The sequence below is a fragment of the Colletotrichum tamarilloi genome (genome assembly GCF_030869305.1).
Source record: "Colletotrichum tamarilloi strain Tom-12 chromosome Unknown Scaffold_59.1, whole genome shotgun sequence".
Lineage (NCBI taxonomy): Eukaryota > Fungi > Ascomycota > Sordariomycetes > Glomerellales > Glomerellaceae > Colletotrichum > Colletotrichum tamarilloi.
In genome coordinates, this window is record NW_026849441.1 from 187443 (window position 1) to 205028 (window position 17586).

Sequence of the window (17586 nt, forward strand, 5' to 3'; positions counted from 1 at the left end):
TGCAAATTGCGCCTCAATTCAAACTTGAGGAACATGCTTACATTTTATGCACCATTACCAACTAGAGACATGACGTCTCTAAGCACCCATTATCCGATCATGTTGACCGTGGTACAAGGTTTCGTATCTTGTTTCGTACTCGGCTTGCACCTCGCTATGGCCCTCTAAACGCGAAACCGAGGTGCATGCGACTACAACTACCGAGCCGTTCCCACCAGCCAGCGACGCTTCTCATCCCAACCCCGCCTGTTTCTTCCAACGCAACATCCGCTGCAACACTCGAGCACCCAAAGCAACTCAACTCAACTCAACCCGTCGCCGCGCGCCTGGCTTCAACGATGGCCGAAGATCAGAATACCACGGACGACTCACATCGCGTCCCAGAGCTGCCGCTCCTCTCCAAGGTCAGGTACGGCGCTACGGCCTTTGCGATTCAAAATCTCTTGGTGAAGCCCGCGCTCTTCGTTCGCGATGTCAAAGCACATGTCATCCCGCCTGAGAACCGTCCAGAGATCGTGAAGACGTACGAATGCAGGCCGTACTTACCCGTCAGGTGCGTTTCTTTATTTCGCCCCAATTTTTGAGAAACCTCATCGCCTTTGGCGTAGAGATTGACACGTTCCAGGGTCTTCTTCCCGAAATGCTTTGACAAAACGTCCAAAGACAAGCTGCCGGTTCTCTTCACGATCCATGGGGGTGGATTCGTGCTCGGTACGCCAAATGACAACGACGATTGGAATCAGACGTATGCTTCGCAGCACCACTCAATTGTCATTGGTCTCAACTACGCCAAAGCTCCGGGTAACCCGTTCCCCAAGCCGATTCATGATTGCGAGGAGCTCTTCCTCGCCGCGCTCAATGATGACTCGCTTCCGTTGGATCGTACCAGAGTATCGCTGGCCGGCTGGTCTGCGGGCGGCAACCTGACCCTGGCTGTAGCGCAACTCGAGACAGTCAGGAAGCATCTCACTTGCATCGTCCCGTTGTACCCGGCGGCTGATCTCTCCATCACGGGAGAAGAGAAGGCCCCGACGCGACAGTACAAGCCTGAGCTCGGAGGCTTCCGTGCAAAGGAGAAGGACTTCTTGCAAGGGATTGCACCCGTGTTTGACTGGGCTTACAAGATTCCCGGCGAAGACAGCCGCAACCCGCTACTCAGTCCTACTTTCGCGCCCAAGGAGGCTCTGCCCAAGCAAGTCTTTATGATCGGCTGCGAGCTGGATATGCTTGCCCAGGAAGGCCAGAGGCTCATTCACAGGCTTGCGGGCCGTCCGCCCCCACCAGCAAAGGTTGGGAAGCCTGAAGTCGTCGGTGATGGCGAGCTCGTGCTAGACGACGAAGTTTACCACTTCGAGGTGTCTGGAGCTGACGGAAGCCGCTACCGGTGGCTTCTGGTTCCTGATACGGTCCATGGGTTTGATCAGCACCTGGACGGTATTGTACGTGATCCGGTTTTGCTTGAGGATGCCAAAATCAAGACGCAAAAGACCATCAAGATTATCGGAGAATGGATTCTTCAAGCTCCTCCTATCAGTGAAGCTTGATGTATAAGTTGGACGAGACAGATGCGGGACTTGTTTATATGGCGGTGATGGCGTCGAAGAATTCGATATGACGGTGAAGGATATCAGCTGCGAGGCCTTTCCTATTTGCTATCTGCTTTGAACGATACTCTGTATATTATGTACTTGAGACTATGTTGATATTAATATTACAACGTATTTACCTGCTTTATTTGGCAGTTATTGCCATTAGCTTATTGATTGTATCAAACAGATGTGCGCTGTACATCAGCGACCACATGTTGACAATATCAATCGTTTGAGTCCGCAGGAACAGGAAGGATGAGAGACTAGGATCTCTTGGTGTGTTGCATCGTTCGACAAGCCTATCCTTACTTACTTCTATGGCTGTAAGAAGCAAAAGCTTGGCTTCCCTCGTGATGAACCTACCAAAATTCTAGGAGACTCTGGCCACCATAGGTGTAACGATGCTGGCATTTCTCACGAGACTCGAAGACAAAAACTATGCAAGCGGGGCAATCTAGTTGAGAAATTTTTCGCTACTCCATAGGCCTTGGTAATAAAACATCATTCTCTTCCGTATAGGTAGTGAGGTGTGCCACGCCGATGTGCGAACCCTGATAGTCAAGACGGTCTTCCAAGGTATCAGTCTGTCCTTTATGGGTGACTCACAGAGTCTTCTCATACCTCGCAGAAAGTATATGGTCTATTCCTCTTGCACGTGTTCCGAAGATATCCATAGGTACGAGCGCTCGTAGGCCAGAGCGATGCAGGGTGGTTGCATGAGTCCCTGGTTCGGATCCAGGTCGTGCCCTTTTTGTCCTTTTGTGACTTGCTCAACTCCTCATGACTTAGCTCTAATCAACTGTAACGACGCGCGACAACCCGAATCTTATCCACAAGGAAGCAATCAAGATCTAGTTGTTTCCCCTCGACTTCGATTACTTTTAATATCTCGAAGGCTGCTAGAGCTTTGGAGACGAGAACCTTTCACAATGAGCCCGTCCTGATGATCTCAAGTCTCCGAGAATTCTGTTACCCATGAGGGTCTATAGTGAGTTGAGGTGATGCCTGGCTCGAAGTTCATCTGATGCAGATTGCGGTAGTCTGCTCCCCAGCCAAGAAAGTTATTGACATGGCCCCACATATCACGCGCTTCTTGATACACGAGAATATTGAGGTAATGACATCCCCTTCTACAACAGTATAAAGTATTCAGCCGAGATGACAGTTCTTGTAGCACGAAGAGTTCATGCTCCATGAAGGGTAGAGGCAATCTCGCGCATGAATCGAAACTTGGAAGAAGGTTCTTACAGTTGCGTAACAAATTTGTTGACAACGAAAGAAATCACGACGGAACTAGTGTTTTTCTTTTAAGTCGAACTTGATTTACTTTCTAGTTACCCCTTTACTCAGCTCAGCTAACTCGAAACCACCGTACCAGGCGCCGGCATCTTGAGATTGATCAAATAGTCGTCTACAACGCGTGAGGCATCACCCTTCAGCAGATAGCTTGTATGCCCAGATCCTTCTCTGAGAAGTAAAGTAGCGTTTTGAAACTCCTCCATCATACCAGCCGCATACACCAGGCTCGTCGCCGGATCAAATCTCGAATGTACGAGCAAGATGGGCGGCGTGTCCTTAATATTCAACGCCGTCCGAGGATTCGTGATCTTGACCGGGTACCCGGTGCAGTCAATCACCCGATGCCAAAACTCTCCCATGCCTGGTGTAGTCGTGAAAGTCCGGGTCATATCAGCCACTCGCTGTACTTCGACATGATCCTTGGCAGCGAAGAAATGTCCGTCCTGGCACTGCACGTTTGTGATGGATAAAGAGCGAGAGTCGGTAAAAATGTCGCCAGATAGTAGGCCTGGAGTAAAGAAGGAGCCATTCCCGGTGGCCCCGAGCTTAAGCATTTCGGCAAATGCTCTCCAGTCTTGAGGGAACTCCAGAGTCGACCGTGCAGAGCCTATCACGTTGTTTGGTGTGGCAACAGGCAAGCAGCCGGTTTTTATGGTCCCATCGCATTCGGTCGCCTTGAGGTTCCCCGCGCCCGCGACTTCGAGGATCTTGTTCCATGTCTGTCGGATGTCCTGTCCTCCCTCTCCGCAATTAGTCGCGTTAGCTTCGCAGAACCGAAAGAATGCCTGGATGGTGGCGTCCAAGGACGTGGCTTGTGTCATGATGTTCGATGCGAAAGATCCAGTGTGCTGCAACATCCCATCAAGCGCCATGGCACGAATTGCCTTCGGGAACAGTGCAGCATACTGAGCCCCAAGCTGTGTTCCATATGACACTCCGAAATAGTTCATGGGTTCTCCGCCAGTAGCTGTCTATTGTCAGCTCCTCCAGCCAGGACAAGTAAGTAGGCCATAGATCTTACCCACACGGACAGCCTCCATGTCCTTGGCGACGAATGTTGTGTCCATGTTGTCGAACAGTGGACCAGTCATTGCCCGGCAAGACTCACCCACAGCTTTGTTGTAGTTGAACAGCTTCTGGAAACCCTCCGGCGTAGTCGCATCAAACTCGCTTGGTTGATTGGCCAGATTCGTGTCACACTTCTGCGGTGTACTCAGGCCAACGCCTCTTGGGTCCATTCCAATGATGTCGAATGACTGGCGTACTGCGTCGCTGATATAAATCCCTTTCGAAGCCATTCGTGCGACCATGCTCGACGCTGCCCCTCCAGGCCCGCCGGGATTCACGAAGAGATTGCCAATGCGCTTGCCTTGTGCCGGGAGTTTGACTATCCCCAACTGAACTTGAGGACCCCCAAGGTCATTGTAGTTCAATGGGACCGAGAAGTTTGTACATTGGAGAGCCGATGTGGCGTTGTTGCCTTTGAAAGGTCGAATGTCCCCGGGACAAGCTGCCCATACTATCGGTCCCTGGATTTCCTGATGGGCTGGTCCGACAGGTTGAGGAATATTGACGGCCGTCGCAGCGATGACGAATGCCACGACGCCAAAGAGCAGGCGGGAAACCTGTGAGTCCTTCATCATGAGCTACTTGGGGACGTTTGACAGTGTTGAGATCCCGAACTCCCCAGGGAAGGTTGCCGTATCGTAGGTTGAAGTGATCGTCCACGGACGCGACAGAGAGGGGAGGGTACGGACGAGAACATTCTTAAGGGTTGAGTTCGTTTCCCCATCAGATTGGGTTCGTCGGGAAACATGCTTTTGATGTGCCCCTGGCAGGCACCCTTGAATCATGAACCACCCCCTGGAAGTGCTGCTTGTTAGTGTATCGGCCTTGCGACGACACTAATTTTCGCTTTTTGTTTGTGGCCGAAGTGTCTCGCGCCTGTGTCAACGTCTGCCTTGCTGCCCATGAGAAAGTTGCCGTAGGAAGGTTGAAACTGGCATGCAAGGAATCGGGACCGATTAGAGTTTGTGTAAGCTTCCGAAAAAAGCTTATTACGGCAACCATCCCGCCGGCTGTATGGAAATCGTAAGAAGCTAGCAGCGGTGCCAGGCAGGCCAGTTACAGTAATTGATCTGTCTATGTACGCGGTACGGAGTAGTGTATCTGCGACCTCCTTGGAAAGAGTCGTTGCGGAGACGAGTTGATTGCGGGCAGTAACGAACGCCTAATCCTGCACTACACTATTAAAGATTGAACGGTCAGATTTGTGGCATCGTTACCAAGCTGTTGGAACCTGCGTGGTTGAGTTTAAGACTACCAATTGCGATGCACCGTGCACGCTTGTTTGTTTGCCTCGCATTGTCCCTGTCCGTTAAAGCAGACAACAAGTGGGTATTTTCATTAGAAAACGGCGTGAGCTTATTGCCTCGGGCATTAGCATGGTCTACTCATTGGCCACCGGAGAGCGCGATGCAAGTAGCACAACGTGGCGTAGCTATTTCGACGTTACAGCTGTAAGTTTACCAGCCCCGCCATGTTGATCCCCCTAACGTCTACCTGGACGATGCCATCAGGTGACCACCAGAGCCCAAACTTATGCGGCTTCGGCTTCCTTTAGAAGAGCCTTTGAGAGCAGGAATGATCAGGCAAAGCTATTGTAGCATCACGCCGGAAAGGCGAAATAGACGCGGAAATGCGGGAGCATCTCAGCGCGCCGCAATCAACCAACAGAACATATAAACAATAATATGTGATTTCGTCTCTAGGCGAGCAATGTGACTTCAAAAAAAAAATTCTCAATTCATTTCACCATGCTGCGCAACATATAATATGATCAAGACATGCAATTCGTTCAAGGAAAGGAAGACTGCATGGTAGCTTTCCCAGCAACGCCTGCGGCCTCATTTACTTGTTCAGATATCTCACAATTTATGGCATGCAAAAATGGGCATAGAAAGGGAGTGTTCCTTCTTGAAACCAAGCGAGCGAGAAGTACAGAAGGATCTATCAAAGGAGCTTATGTGAGTAGCATGTGGCAACGCTCGTAACAGGCCTCTTGTGGAGTGCTGATGCTAGTCCTATTTTTTGTCGAACTGATCAACTTAAGCTTACGGTACTAGAAACCCGAATTTTTGTTCGCAGAACTGAAAATTACAGTAAGTACTTGCTCTTCTGGCGGATAGTCTCGTGGTCACAATATGGGCATCGAGATATGCAATAGAGATGCAGTGTTCCTGGGAATGGGGGGTAGGGACGAAAGTCTTGCTGACAGCCCTATCCACAACACCAATGAGTTGATTTTAGGAATTGTATAATTGAAATTACGCGATCAAAGGCGTGGCCTGGGGTGAAAGATGCCATCACGACGCCGACATAACGTTGCAGAGCTTACTAATTGATTGCGGACTAGTGACAAAGTCTGGTTTCTATAAAGGGCGATTTGTGTACGTCCCGGTGGGTTGTCCGCAAACTCCGCAGCGGCGCAGATCTCCGCAAGGACTCTTCGCCATCAGGTAGGTTAGATATAAAGGCCATAGAATGATTGACATGTGTCGTGGCATTACAAAAGTACAATTATCGATTCAAAGGACAATTCAAGGCGTTTGTCTCAAATTCTTTTCTGGCAAATTTCGAGGATCGCGATATTTCGAAGTTTTATCTACAACCATCATGACTCCTACAATCCTCATCGCTGGCGCAACGGGCAACACTGGTCGAAGTGTCGTCGAGACTCTCTCCCGTTTTCTGGGTAATAGCGATGTTTCGCCTGACACTCGCATCCTTGCTCTTACGCGTTCCATCGATTCGTCGGCTGCCCAGCATCTTGCAAGTCTCCCTAGTGTTACAGTGATCGAGAAGAACTGGGTCGATATCAATGCCTCTTGGCTGCGCGAACAGAACGTCATCAAGGCTTTCATCGCATCACACAACGGTCCGAGCCAATTCGCCGAGGAATCGACCTTCCACCAGGCCGCACTGATGGCCGGCGTACAGTACGTTGTGCGCATCTCCACAACGGCTGCCAACGTCCGTCCAGACTTCGAGGCTTACTACCCGCGGACTCATTGGGCTATTGAGACCATGTTGAGTTCGCCAGAATTCAGAGAACTCAAGTGGACGTCCTTACAGCCAAACATTTTCTTCTCGGCACATCTTTACAGTGCGGTTGAGTTTGTCAAAGAATACCGTCAAACGAAGAAGCAGGGAATTCTGAAGCTCATCGCCGACAAGGACGCACCCGTAGGCGCAATAGACCCTGACGACATTGGTACTTTTGCTGCTCATTTGCTGTGGAAACAAGATCCTTCTCGGCATAATGGAGCAAAGTATGTTCTGAATGGGCCTACGGATGTGACTGGTCGAGACATTGTTCAGTGATGGAGGAGGCAATTGGTGAGCCCGTGGACAACGTCGAGTACAGGGATGTGTCTCTTGTGGACGCTATGGTATTGGCAACAAAAGAGTCCAAGAACGTGATATCCTCGATCAAAGCTGCTCCAGTCACGCTGTGGGAAGGCAAATGCCCGGCGTCGACCACAAGCAAAGAAGTCATCGAAATAGCCGCGCCCAACCGTTCAGTCATTGATGCGTGGAAAGCCCTCCTGTCTGCAAACTAAGAATACCTTGATTGGAATTAAATGTGCTCTTCGGAGGGCTAGAGTTCGCAACCATAATCTACACCTGAGCCATCGAGTCGAAGAGATGTTTTGTACATAGCTTCTGTCCTATAAACAGAGCCAAAATAATAGTCTGATTTACTTATCACATAAGTACCATACCGATGTCCGCTTTCTGAACCAGTCTGATGTGCGTTCAGGTACCAAAGGAGCCGTGTAAGCGAGCAAGCATTCGAAGTTCAAATTGCTGGAATGAGATCATCACGACACCTAATTGGTATTGTTGCCCCGCACAATGGTCGATATCCACGTCACGAGTCGTGCATACATGAGATGCATGATTGGCAAAACGACCGGTGAATCACAAACCCCTCACTTGTGCAGCTCAGTCGGTTTCCGTCGGAATACCTACTGGGCCTGTTACGCTGTCTCAGAATCGTACAACTCCATTCGAGAGGCTCAAGCTCGATGAAAGTCGACATGCCAAGCCTGGAACCCCTCCTCTGCTGCAACCACCTCGATCTAGTCTAACGTGCGCGGGTGTAGCCGAACAGTTTGTGTGCCCAGTGCTACTCTAGGAGCGATCTCCCCGGGCCGACGGTGATAGTTCCGGATCATACCTGATCGGACCAGACCTATCAAGACTCCCTGGGAATTTGTTAGCTTCTGAGTAGTACAGTCAACAAAGTCTCTTCGTTTCTCACCCCTCGCCAGGTCTAGTGTGCCGGCCATTCCGGAGACATTAGGGCTTCCTCATTCGTCGTGTATATTGGTCTGTTTTGAGCTCAAAATAAAGGTTTGGCTAATGGTATTCGATATTGGGTGTCCGCCCACCCTTTTCAGTCTAAGGTAAGTAAGGTACATTAACAATCTCTTCCTATTCTCCTCATCACGGAAATATGGCAGTGATACAGTGGCTCATGTCAGTGTCGTGCAATTGTTCACTCATACAGCGGGTTGCCGTCGTCGCCTGTCTCTTCCATGATAGGCGGCGGCTATGTGAGACACGCATGCTCCCGCTGCGAGTTCGAGCAAAGCCCGCCCGGATCTAACCTTCTACGGCAGCACGGTATGCATGAGAATCAAACATCTTCGATATTTCACACAGTAATTCGTTGGCTTCGTTCACGGAAAGGCAATTTCCAGTTGATCGGAATCTCGCTAGGATGACACCGGTGAGTATGTGGAAGGCATTCCCGTGAGGGGTCATTGAAACTGGCATCATACGAGATGCAAGGCCTGACCGGTCAAGTCATTCGATGAAGACCTTGCATGAATATGGGTGAATACATGAAGGTCCTAGAAGGCGGAAGCGGTCGTTGATCGCCAGCCTGCATAATATCGTTTCGTCATCACGAAACTGCGAAATGCAGTGCCATCTACCCATTGGCTCAACCGCAAAAGGGTCGAAAGAAGTTTCAACGAGATTCAGAAGGCGGCAACTGGAGAATTCTTAGATCGAGTTGTACATGTATTTATAAGGCTTCTCCTTTCGCTTTCAGTTGTGAATAACCTTGCCCAGCTTACCGCTGAAACTCAACGACCACCACATTACTTCTTCTCCCATCATGACTTCCAAGAATACGGCGTACAATACCACGGCCACCTACGAGGATGAGTCTCATCAGATCATCTCGTCGTACTTCATTGGGCCACAAGCCGAGAACCTTCCATACTTCAAGAAGAACATCAACATCATTTTAGATGAACTTGAGAGTGCGCGAAAGAGTTACTACCCTGAAGATGGAGTACGTTACCAAGATACTCAACTGCTTGATAAGTACAAAAGTTCATGATGCTGATATGAAAGCAGAATTTCATCGATGAGAAGACACAGAACACGCCTGCTTTCCGCAATTCCATGGACAAGCTCCAGAATGCCGTTCGGAAGGCCTCCAACATCCTGGGCAAGTCAAGCATACCATTCTGGTCCCCTCGTTATGAAGCTCATATGTCAGTACTTTTCGCTTAGCCTCTTCTTAGTGTGCCATGCTTGAACTGATTGACTTAGGTGCACTGACCTGACCATGCCTTCAATGCTGGGATACTTCATGACGATGCTCTACAATCCAAATAACGTCGCGTTCGAAGCAAGTCCACTGTCGACCTTGGCAGAGATTGAAGTGGGCGAGCAGCTGTGCGATCTCTTTGGTTACAACATTAAGGAGGACAACACCGAATCGCCTACTTCCTGGGGCCATGTGACTTGTGACGGCACCGTTGCCAATCTGGAATCCATGTGGTGAGGTCCTTCAGTCTCTGCAACACTGTCAGACGCTAACGACTGATTTCTAGGGTCGGTATGTATCAACTATCGCCTTACAATATCGGTTACTCATACCTTCCCAGCTCGAAACCTGAAGTTCTATCCCCTATCGCTTCGCAAGGCCTTTGGGAATGGCGAGGCACTCAACTTCCTGTCGGAGGCTTTCAAAGTTGAGACTTGCAAGGGTGAAACAAAGTTATTCACTAATCTATCGACCTGGGATCTGCTCAACTTGAAGCCATCCGACATTCTTGATCTACCTGATCGACTATATCAGGAGCACGGGGTTTCCAATGCATTCCTTTCAGATATAATGAAGAAGTTCACCATCCAGTCCACTGGAAAGGATGAGTTGGAGCGAGAGTTCGGGCTTGAACTACCAGGCCAATACATGTTGTCGAATACCAGGCACTACTCTTGGCCCAAGGGTGCCGGTAAGTAATTGCCTTTCTTTCAATGTACTGATTGGAGACTGATCGCATTCAAATAATCTAGCAATTAGCGGCTTGGGCTCCGATAACGTCATCGGCATTCCAGTTGATGCAGGAGCTCGCCTGGATTTGGGCGCGTTGGAGAAGAAATTGCAGGAGAATCTTGACAAAGGACAGCCCGTTTATGCGGTGGTTGCTATCATAGGTTCCACGGAAGGTAAGAGAGAGCCAACGGAACGCACTGAGTTGAATAAAAATCTGACCTTACTTTCAAAGAGGGTGCCGTGGACTCTCTCAGCGGTGTTCTAGCCCTGCGCAAGCAATTCCAAGCGAAAGGATTATCTTTTGTTGTTCATGCCGACGCTGCCTGGGGTAAGTGTTCCGAGCCTTTGAGAATCGACTCCGTTTGCAACTGAATGCGCTAACTTCATTTCAGGTGGATATTTCTGCTCCATGTTGCCAAAGGACTATCGGCCAGGAGATGTCATGAATCTTCCCACTGACATGGGTGCGGCCGATGGCTTTGTGCCGGATGCGACACTTCGTGCCCAGACTCAGGATGATTTGTTCGCCATGCGCTTTGCCGACTCCATTACTGTTGACCCCCACAAAGCAGGCTACATCCCTTATCCCGCTGGTGGCCTTTGCTACCGTGACAATCGTATGCGGTTCTTGGTCACCTGGACGAGTCCTTACTTATCGCGAGGCTCGGTCACCAGCATTGGCATCTACGGTGTCGAAGGAAGGTCAGTCTACCTATTGGAAGAGATCTATCAGTAATGGAGAAGAAACTCACTATGCATATTCACTGCAGTAAACCCGGTGCCTCTGCAGTTTCGACGTGGTTGTCAAATAGGACAATTGGTCTTGATGCCGAAGGCTATGGTGCCTTACTTGGAGAGGTTACTTGGACTTGCAGCAGGGTATGTCTCAGTCACTTTCTCCATCATTCTCAGGATTGGTTGTGCTGTCTTTTCATGTTCCATACTAACACACTCAATGAAGCTGTCAGCAGAGTGGGCAGCGTTGACAGACTCCGAAAGTCCTTTCGTCTGTGTGCCTTTCAACATGCTCCCATCTGAGCTTGAGCCGAATGCAACCGAGGAGAAGATCGAGGCCGAGAAGAAGCGTATCAGGGATGAGATTGTCAAAAAGACGAACGCTTCCATTATTGCCGAAGACGAAGCCAGACCGGACGACGAAAAGGTCATGAAACTCCTGAGAAGTCTGGGTTCAGACCTCAACATCAACGCCTTCGCGCTGAACTTCCGCTACGAAGACGGACGCTTGAACGATGATATCGAAGAGGCCAACTATCTCATGCAGAGAGTCATTGAGGCCCTTTCTGTTGACAGCCCAGACGACGATCCTACCAAAATTCCTCTCTTCTTGACTTCCACCGAATTCTCAGACGAACTGTACGGAGAGTGTAAGGCAAACTATGTCAAGCGGCTCGGCCTAGAGCAGAGTTCACAAGACTTGATGGTGTTGCGAAACGTCGTCATGTCCCCATTCCCTACTGACGGCAACTTCACAAATCAACTCGCCGACATCTTCTATGATGTCGTCGCGAAGGAGACTGAGGTTTGTTCTTGAAAGTCTATCATTTTGTGTCAGTAGCTGACCTGCATCTGCAGATCGTCCGCAAGCGCAACACACCGGCGCCGGATTTCCACAGCTTCCTCATTCAGGGCACAGAGGAGATCTTCCTGATCCACCTGCCTATGTTCCATGTGGCGAACCATCGACAACAACTCATAGTCAACGCGAGCTTTGACGAGAAGTCGAAGGCCAAGTACATTGCTTTGAAGAAGTCGAACCCTACCGAGCCGATGCTGCTCGTGACTCAGCGCAAGGTCATGGCCAAGGATGTCATTGAGCAGAAGGGCCACTTCGATGGTCAGATTATGACAAAAGAGTCGTAAGTAGCATGTCAATTCGTGGCCCGTTATGTGTTAGGTATGGATCCCACTAACGATTTTAGCGGCATCATCCTCCAAGACGTTTGTGTTCAGTTGGGGAAGACCGTTGTTAGCCGCCCATTGAACTCTAAGTATCGCCTCGATAAGTACCCGGATACTTTCATGCCATTCTACCTCTACGGAACTCGTAAGTGCATTCATGCTGCTAGTCTTACCTCTGACATTCGGCTTACCAAGTTCATACAGCAAACGAAGCCAACATTGATCACGTCATTACTCGTGCGCCGAACACGCAACTTTCCGCGGGCCGCTGCAAGCTCAACTTCTACAAGAAGGTGGACGACTCGATCTGGAAGAAACATTTGGTCCTTCTCATTGAGGATGTTCGCGAGGCGCCTATGCAGCCATTCCCGTCGAACATTGAAATTGGTAGCAAGAATGCTGCCATCATTCCCCAAGACGGTTTCTATCGTGGGAACACTGCCAAAGAAGGTGAAAAGAACCCCGAGCCTCAGAACGATAAGACCACTTCTTCCAAAGAAGGCTTCAAGATTGGTGTTCCTGGCATGTCTTTCTCAGTGTCAACCAAGGACAACAGTTTCCAGCCCAAAGGGTATGGTTCCCAAGGCTATGGCTCTCAGGGCTACGGATCTCAAGGGTACGGTTCCGCGAAGGATGCCGACTGCCGCGATTGTGGCAACGGGAACGGGAGCAACAACGGCGGCGGGAAGGTAACCTCGAGCAACAGCAAACCAAGTGGCGGCAACGGAAACAACGCTTCCCAGATTCACAAAGAGGATGAGTCCAACAAGCCTCACACTTCGGCAAAGATTGTCAACAGTGGAACGCGGAGTGGCGCCGCCAAAGGGTCCAACCTTTTCTTCCGGCCGGGTGCGACCTTCAAGGTTGGAGTTTGGGAAGACGGTGGCCGTTCTAATGCCAGCTCCAAGTATGCGAGCTTTGAACTGGGCAATTTCGTTGGGCGAGGCGAACTCACTCTTGGGGAGAGCGTGTACGTGGACAGCGAGGCCATGAACCTTGACCCCTTCAAGAAGGTCGAGAAGGTCGCTGAGTGGCGTCAGGAGTTTGACAAGATTGGCAAGGAGTTGGACTAGACGGCTGAAGATATTTGAGCAGTTGTTGTCTTTTGAAGGTGAAAGATTTTCCACGATTAAACTTGTACGCAAAGGTTGTCCACAAAATTTGATTGAATTTGAGCTACAAGCTCCATCACTCTTAAAAATGCAGATGGAATTTCAGCGTACTAAATTGAAGAGTGCTTTGACCTGATCTTTCCACTAGCTCTGGCTTTCATGCGCATTCTGAACCTTTTCATACTTTTCCTTCTCATACATTGACCGGAGAATATCAAGGAATGGTGGCACCCAGAACAACAAGGCTACGACTTGTCCAAAGGACCAACCTTTCTGATCAATCACATCCATCAGAGCATTAGCTTTTACCAACAGGTATTGATACAGAAGGCACAAGAAGAATAGAATTATCGCCAAAGATAGTATAAAACATGTGAACAGCGGTTTACTCAAGAATGCATGAAATCCGGAAGGTCGCTTGCTCCGATGAAGACCTTGGGGCTTGGCAGACGGTAACTGACCCACTGCGTCGCTTCTCTTTTGTGTGGTAGCCACAAGGTGTCTGGTGATCAACACGAGTAGCACCAGCGTTGTCCATATCCATAGAAGTGGTACAGTCTTGATATTTGCGAACGAACTGTTGTCGTAAAAGCCGGAGAGGAAACCGACGGGGTCCGTACCAGTCAGCTGGTAGCAAAGTGATATAGCCGAGCCACCGCCACATGCTTCGGCACTGAAGAGGCTGTCTATGGCTTTATCCAAAAAGAGCCTGTCATGTGTAGAAATCGAGAGGTTCCGAACGAGTACGAAAAAGGTCACGGTGTTGAGCAAATAGCTTGCACATACCAATGCGGTCGAGAAACGCGATCGTACTCCGTGGCTATGAAGCAACATAAGGGTGAAAACTGGTGGGAGGAAACCCATGATAGCTGTCAAGATTAGGGCATATCCGTTCAATGGGTCGATCTCATCAGGCCGCATGATAAGTGTTGCGATAGCCAAAGAAACTAGAACAATCAGTCAGTTGATCACTTGCAATAGACAATGGATAATGACAAAGATAACATTCAAGGGACCAAGCTGGGTAGGTACGTACTGCCAAACAGAGCTTGAACTCTCACAAATGTCTCCAACGGGTTTCTCAGACTTTCTCTGACAGTCGGTTGAGCCTGTGATACTTTCCACAATTGGAATGCAGTCGATACCATAATGGCCGTAGCACAGATAACGAGAAGTAGTGCTTGAATGTAGTACGAGACAAGAACCTAATGAATCAACAGATCAATATATCAAGTCCTTAAGCCTACTGCCGATGCCGGGAGAGGAACTCACACCAATGCCCAAGACGTCAGGGTCCACATAAGGTAACGAGCAGGTATTGTCGCAAAGCCTGACTACACAGTTCGGGAGACCTAACATGTAATCGAATGTCGTCGGAGATGACAATAACTCAGCTGGGGAGCATGCGTCGGCACAAAGAGTAGGTTTTCGCGTTTGTTCGCAAGTTGCAGCGAAGCAGCTTGCTATGCTTGCGGCCACTTTGAAAAGGTCTGTAGAATCGTTTGTCGAAAAGTAGGATGTGAAGTTGTCATTCTCTTCTGCAGTAGCAAAATTTGTAGAGAACTCAAGATTACTACAAGTACTGAACAGGGTTACGTTTGCCTTTTGTGCCTCCATTCGTCCGTAGCGTAGCGGATCTACGTGGAGGCCTTGAGGGATTGCCTGGAATACTCGAGTCATATTCTGGCAGTCGTCGACACAGTTTCCTGACGGACAAATGTCGCCAAATGGAGTTTTGAGTAGTTGTTCTTCCGTCACTCCATACAGCATGGGATCCAAATGATCAACCATCTGAGCAAATCTTGCAGGGGCGTTGGTGTGGGCTGGTTCGGCAGAGGAAATTCTTGACGTAGGAGACCTTGCCGCAGCAGTATTCGACGTAAGGATGCTTGCTGTAGCAGTACATGTTGATTTCTCTGACGAGATGGACCCTCCCTTTATTGTGGGACGAGTTAGTTAAACACTTGTCGTGTAAGTCGATGATGTCGTCAACTTGGTGGGAGCTGCGGGAGTATTGGCGAATTTCGCAGTACTCTTCACTCCAGGCGTGAAGGCACCGTATCCCCCGTAGTAAGATGTATAGTCATCCCAGCTCATTGTTGCGACGCCAAATGACTTGGGTAAATTGGCAGAAACTGTCGCCGATTTCAGTTTATCAAATGCAGGGAGGCTCAATAGACACTCTCACCTGCGAATGGGCTTCCAGATTTTATAATATTTCCTCAATCGCGTACAATGGTCAAGTTCTAGGTACGGTCCATCCTAGGCCGCCTTACTTTACATGGTTCTGAGCTTCTGAAAGCGGCGAAGTCTAAGGCGCGGCAATGGGGGCTGAACGATAGTCGATACATCTGGAGCATTTCGTTGCTGCACGTTATAGGTCGCCTTGTCAATATTGGAATGGTTGCGCTAAACGAATGCTACAATGGACGATAAATGCTGCAAGCTCAGCCCCCAGATTGATCCTACCATGGTCAGCAGCTCAAGTTCGGAGAGCAGGCTGAGTATGGCCGACTCTGGAATCGGTTTTCGTGAAGTCGAATGAGATTTTGACTGATAAGGATGGATGCTGAAGAGATTCGAAGTGTTGTAGCGTGACACTTCCTGTGATTCCAGAAATAGATGCCTCCCACACATTGAAGGTCCCAGCCGAAGGCGTGCTGAGAGACTTTTGGGATGTGATCATCGTTGGACCGTTGGTAAGGCAGATTGTTTATCATTACTACTCAGGCACCAGTGATACCCTTGCTTCACCTTCTCGTTGGGCACATGCAATGATTACCATGATGCTTTCCACTTCTATCAGTCTTGACAAACATTGAGAGCACCTCTGTTTCGTGCAATGATAAGTCGGATTGTAATCTGTGGGGGGGAAGAGGGGACGCGCGGAGCGCATGCTCAGGCTATTGATGAAGAGGATTTTCATGTGAAGCCACGGGGTTCAGCCCGCCCAAATTAACAGCAGCAAGGCTTGACTAGCCTTCCACCTCCCACCGACTAATCAATTACTTGCTTTTTATGTACTCGAGTGGACAAGTACCAATGTAGTTCAAGCCACCTGGACACTGCTACTCATCTCCTGTACATTTGTTGCCTGATGAACACCACTCTCAATAGCATGCTGGTCAGTAACAGGCCTTCTCTTATCATAACAACTGAATATGAACTTCTGCTGATGATTGCCAGAAAGCCTGGCACCATGATTCAGTTTCCGTCGACGTGATAAAAAAAGCATCATAGCGATAAGGCAGATGACTCCCAAAGCCATACCAACTGTGATCCCAGCGATGATCTCCGAAGATAAGCCTCTGGATGATCCCCTCTCTGTGTTAGGAAGAGATGCTGTGGTAAATTTTGAACTGGGCTCTTCCTGAAGATCCAAACGAAGACCCGAACAATTAGTCTCTGTGATGAACAAAAGGCACCTGGGATACATCAGAAGATCTTACGCTGAACACTGTCGAATATGCGGGATCATTCACCGCTCGATCACCTCGAATAATCCAGCGCTGTCCAGGGACATCAACCGAGTTGCTACCGGTTGATCCCGCAATCTGGTCCGACATGAACACGCCGCTGCCCGCATGGCGGTCAACAATGTAGCTGGAGCCATTCGCAGCGTTGAAGAGGTCAAAAGTGCCATCGCCCCAGTCGAGTATATCCCACATCTGTGAGTCTTCTGAGGTCGTTCTCCTCATGCAAACTGCCGTGTGTCCATTCGCCGTTTCTGCCGGGTCCCAGCAGGCTGATAGTTGGAGTCTCACACCGGTTGCGTTTGATCGAATGAGATATCGGCCTTTAGTGGAGTTTGCCGGTTGGAATTGCCATGCCATAGTCTCTTTATCGTCGCATGAGTAAGTTCGTAGGCCTTCGGAGGTCTGTTGCAAGCATCCTATAATAGGACCTGTGACGTTGGTAACTCTAGCGTCTGAGAGGAGGTACCAGGTATTCGAGTCTAGACTTGCTTGAGACATGCTTCTCAATTTCTAGAACTGTTTACCGACGAACCTATCATCGATAAGCTGCTACCTCCGTCTTCTGCGTAGTTTTGTTCGAGCTTCAGTAATAAGATGTGCGAACGAATCGAAGGAGACATCGAAATTGAGGAGAATAGACTGTGATACATATGTTTCCACCGGCGTTGGCAGCAGGTTGCTGCCTTGTATTCCTACGCCGCAAAGCGATGCAGTAAGCCGACCATCAGAGAAACATCAAGACATGGAACGTATTCCTAATGGGGGCCAGATTGCTGACGAGCTCTGCAAACAGCCAATGTTGGGTCTGTTCCGTGTTCCTTGTCAAT

General features: G+C 49.4%; 6 protein-coding genes across 6 annotated transcripts; 3 read left to right on the forward strand and 3 right to left on the reverse strand.

The window, feature by feature from the left end:
• Positions 1-338: 338 nt before the first annotated feature.
• On the forward strand, positions 339-1544 carry CTAM01_11275 (uncharacterized protein; the record flags this gene model as incomplete). The annotated part of the gene is made up of 2 exons (XM_060527286.1): positions 339-553; positions 626-1544. 2 exons carry the CDS (start codon positions 339-341, stop codon positions 1542-1544), a joined length of 1134 nt encoding a protein of 377 aa, XP_060378140.1.
• Positions 1545-2944: 1400 nt separating this feature from the next.
• CTAM01_11276 (uncharacterized protein) lies at positions 2945-4528 on the reverse strand (the record flags this gene model as incomplete). Its single annotated transcript, XM_060527287.1, has 2 exons — positions 2945-3855; positions 3910-4528. 2 exons carry the CDS (start codon positions 4526-4528, stop codon positions 2945-2947), a joined length of 1530 nt encoding a protein of 509 aa, XP_060378141.1.
• A 2035-nt stretch (positions 4529-6563) lies between these two features.
• On the forward strand, positions 6564-7510 carry CTAM01_11277 (uncharacterized protein; the record flags this gene model as incomplete). The annotated part of the gene is made up of 2 exons (XM_060527288.1): positions 6564-7161; positions 7269-7510. 2 exons carry the CDS (start codon positions 6564-6566, stop codon positions 7508-7510), a joined length of 840 nt encoding a protein of 279 aa, XP_060378142.1.
• Positions 7511-9078: 1568 nt separating this feature from the next.
• CTAM01_11278 (uncharacterized protein) lies at positions 9079-13244 on the forward strand (the record flags this gene model as incomplete). Its single annotated transcript, XM_060527289.1, has 12 exons — positions 9079-9258; positions 9324-9463; positions 9522-9718; positions 9806-10210; positions 10272-10424; positions 10484-10579; positions 10644-10953; positions 11022-11130; positions 11213-11791; positions 11845-12128; positions 12192-12316; positions 12376-13244. The coding sequence occupies 12 exons, from the start codon at positions 9079-9081 to the stop codon at positions 13242-13244; spliced, it is 3447 nt and encodes a 1148-aa protein (XP_060378143.1).
• A 183-nt stretch (positions 13245-13427) lies between these two features.
• CTAM01_11279 (uncharacterized protein) lies at positions 13428-15074 on the reverse strand (the record flags this gene model as incomplete). The annotated part of the gene is made up of 3 exons (XM_060527290.1): positions 13428-14230; positions 14320-14488; positions 14556-15074. The coding sequence occupies 3 exons, from the start codon at positions 15072-15074 to the stop codon at positions 13428-13430; spliced, it is 1491 nt and encodes a 496-aa protein (XP_060378144.1).
• Positions 15075-16681: 1607 nt separating this feature from the next.
• On the reverse strand, positions 16682-17257 carry CTAM01_11280 (uncharacterized protein; the record flags this gene model as incomplete). The annotated part of the gene is made up of 1 exon (XM_060527291.1): positions 16682-17257. One exon carries the CDS (start codon positions 17255-17257, stop codon positions 16682-16684), a length of 576 nt encoding a protein of 191 aa, XP_060378145.1.
• Positions 17258-17586: the final 329 nt, after the last annotated feature.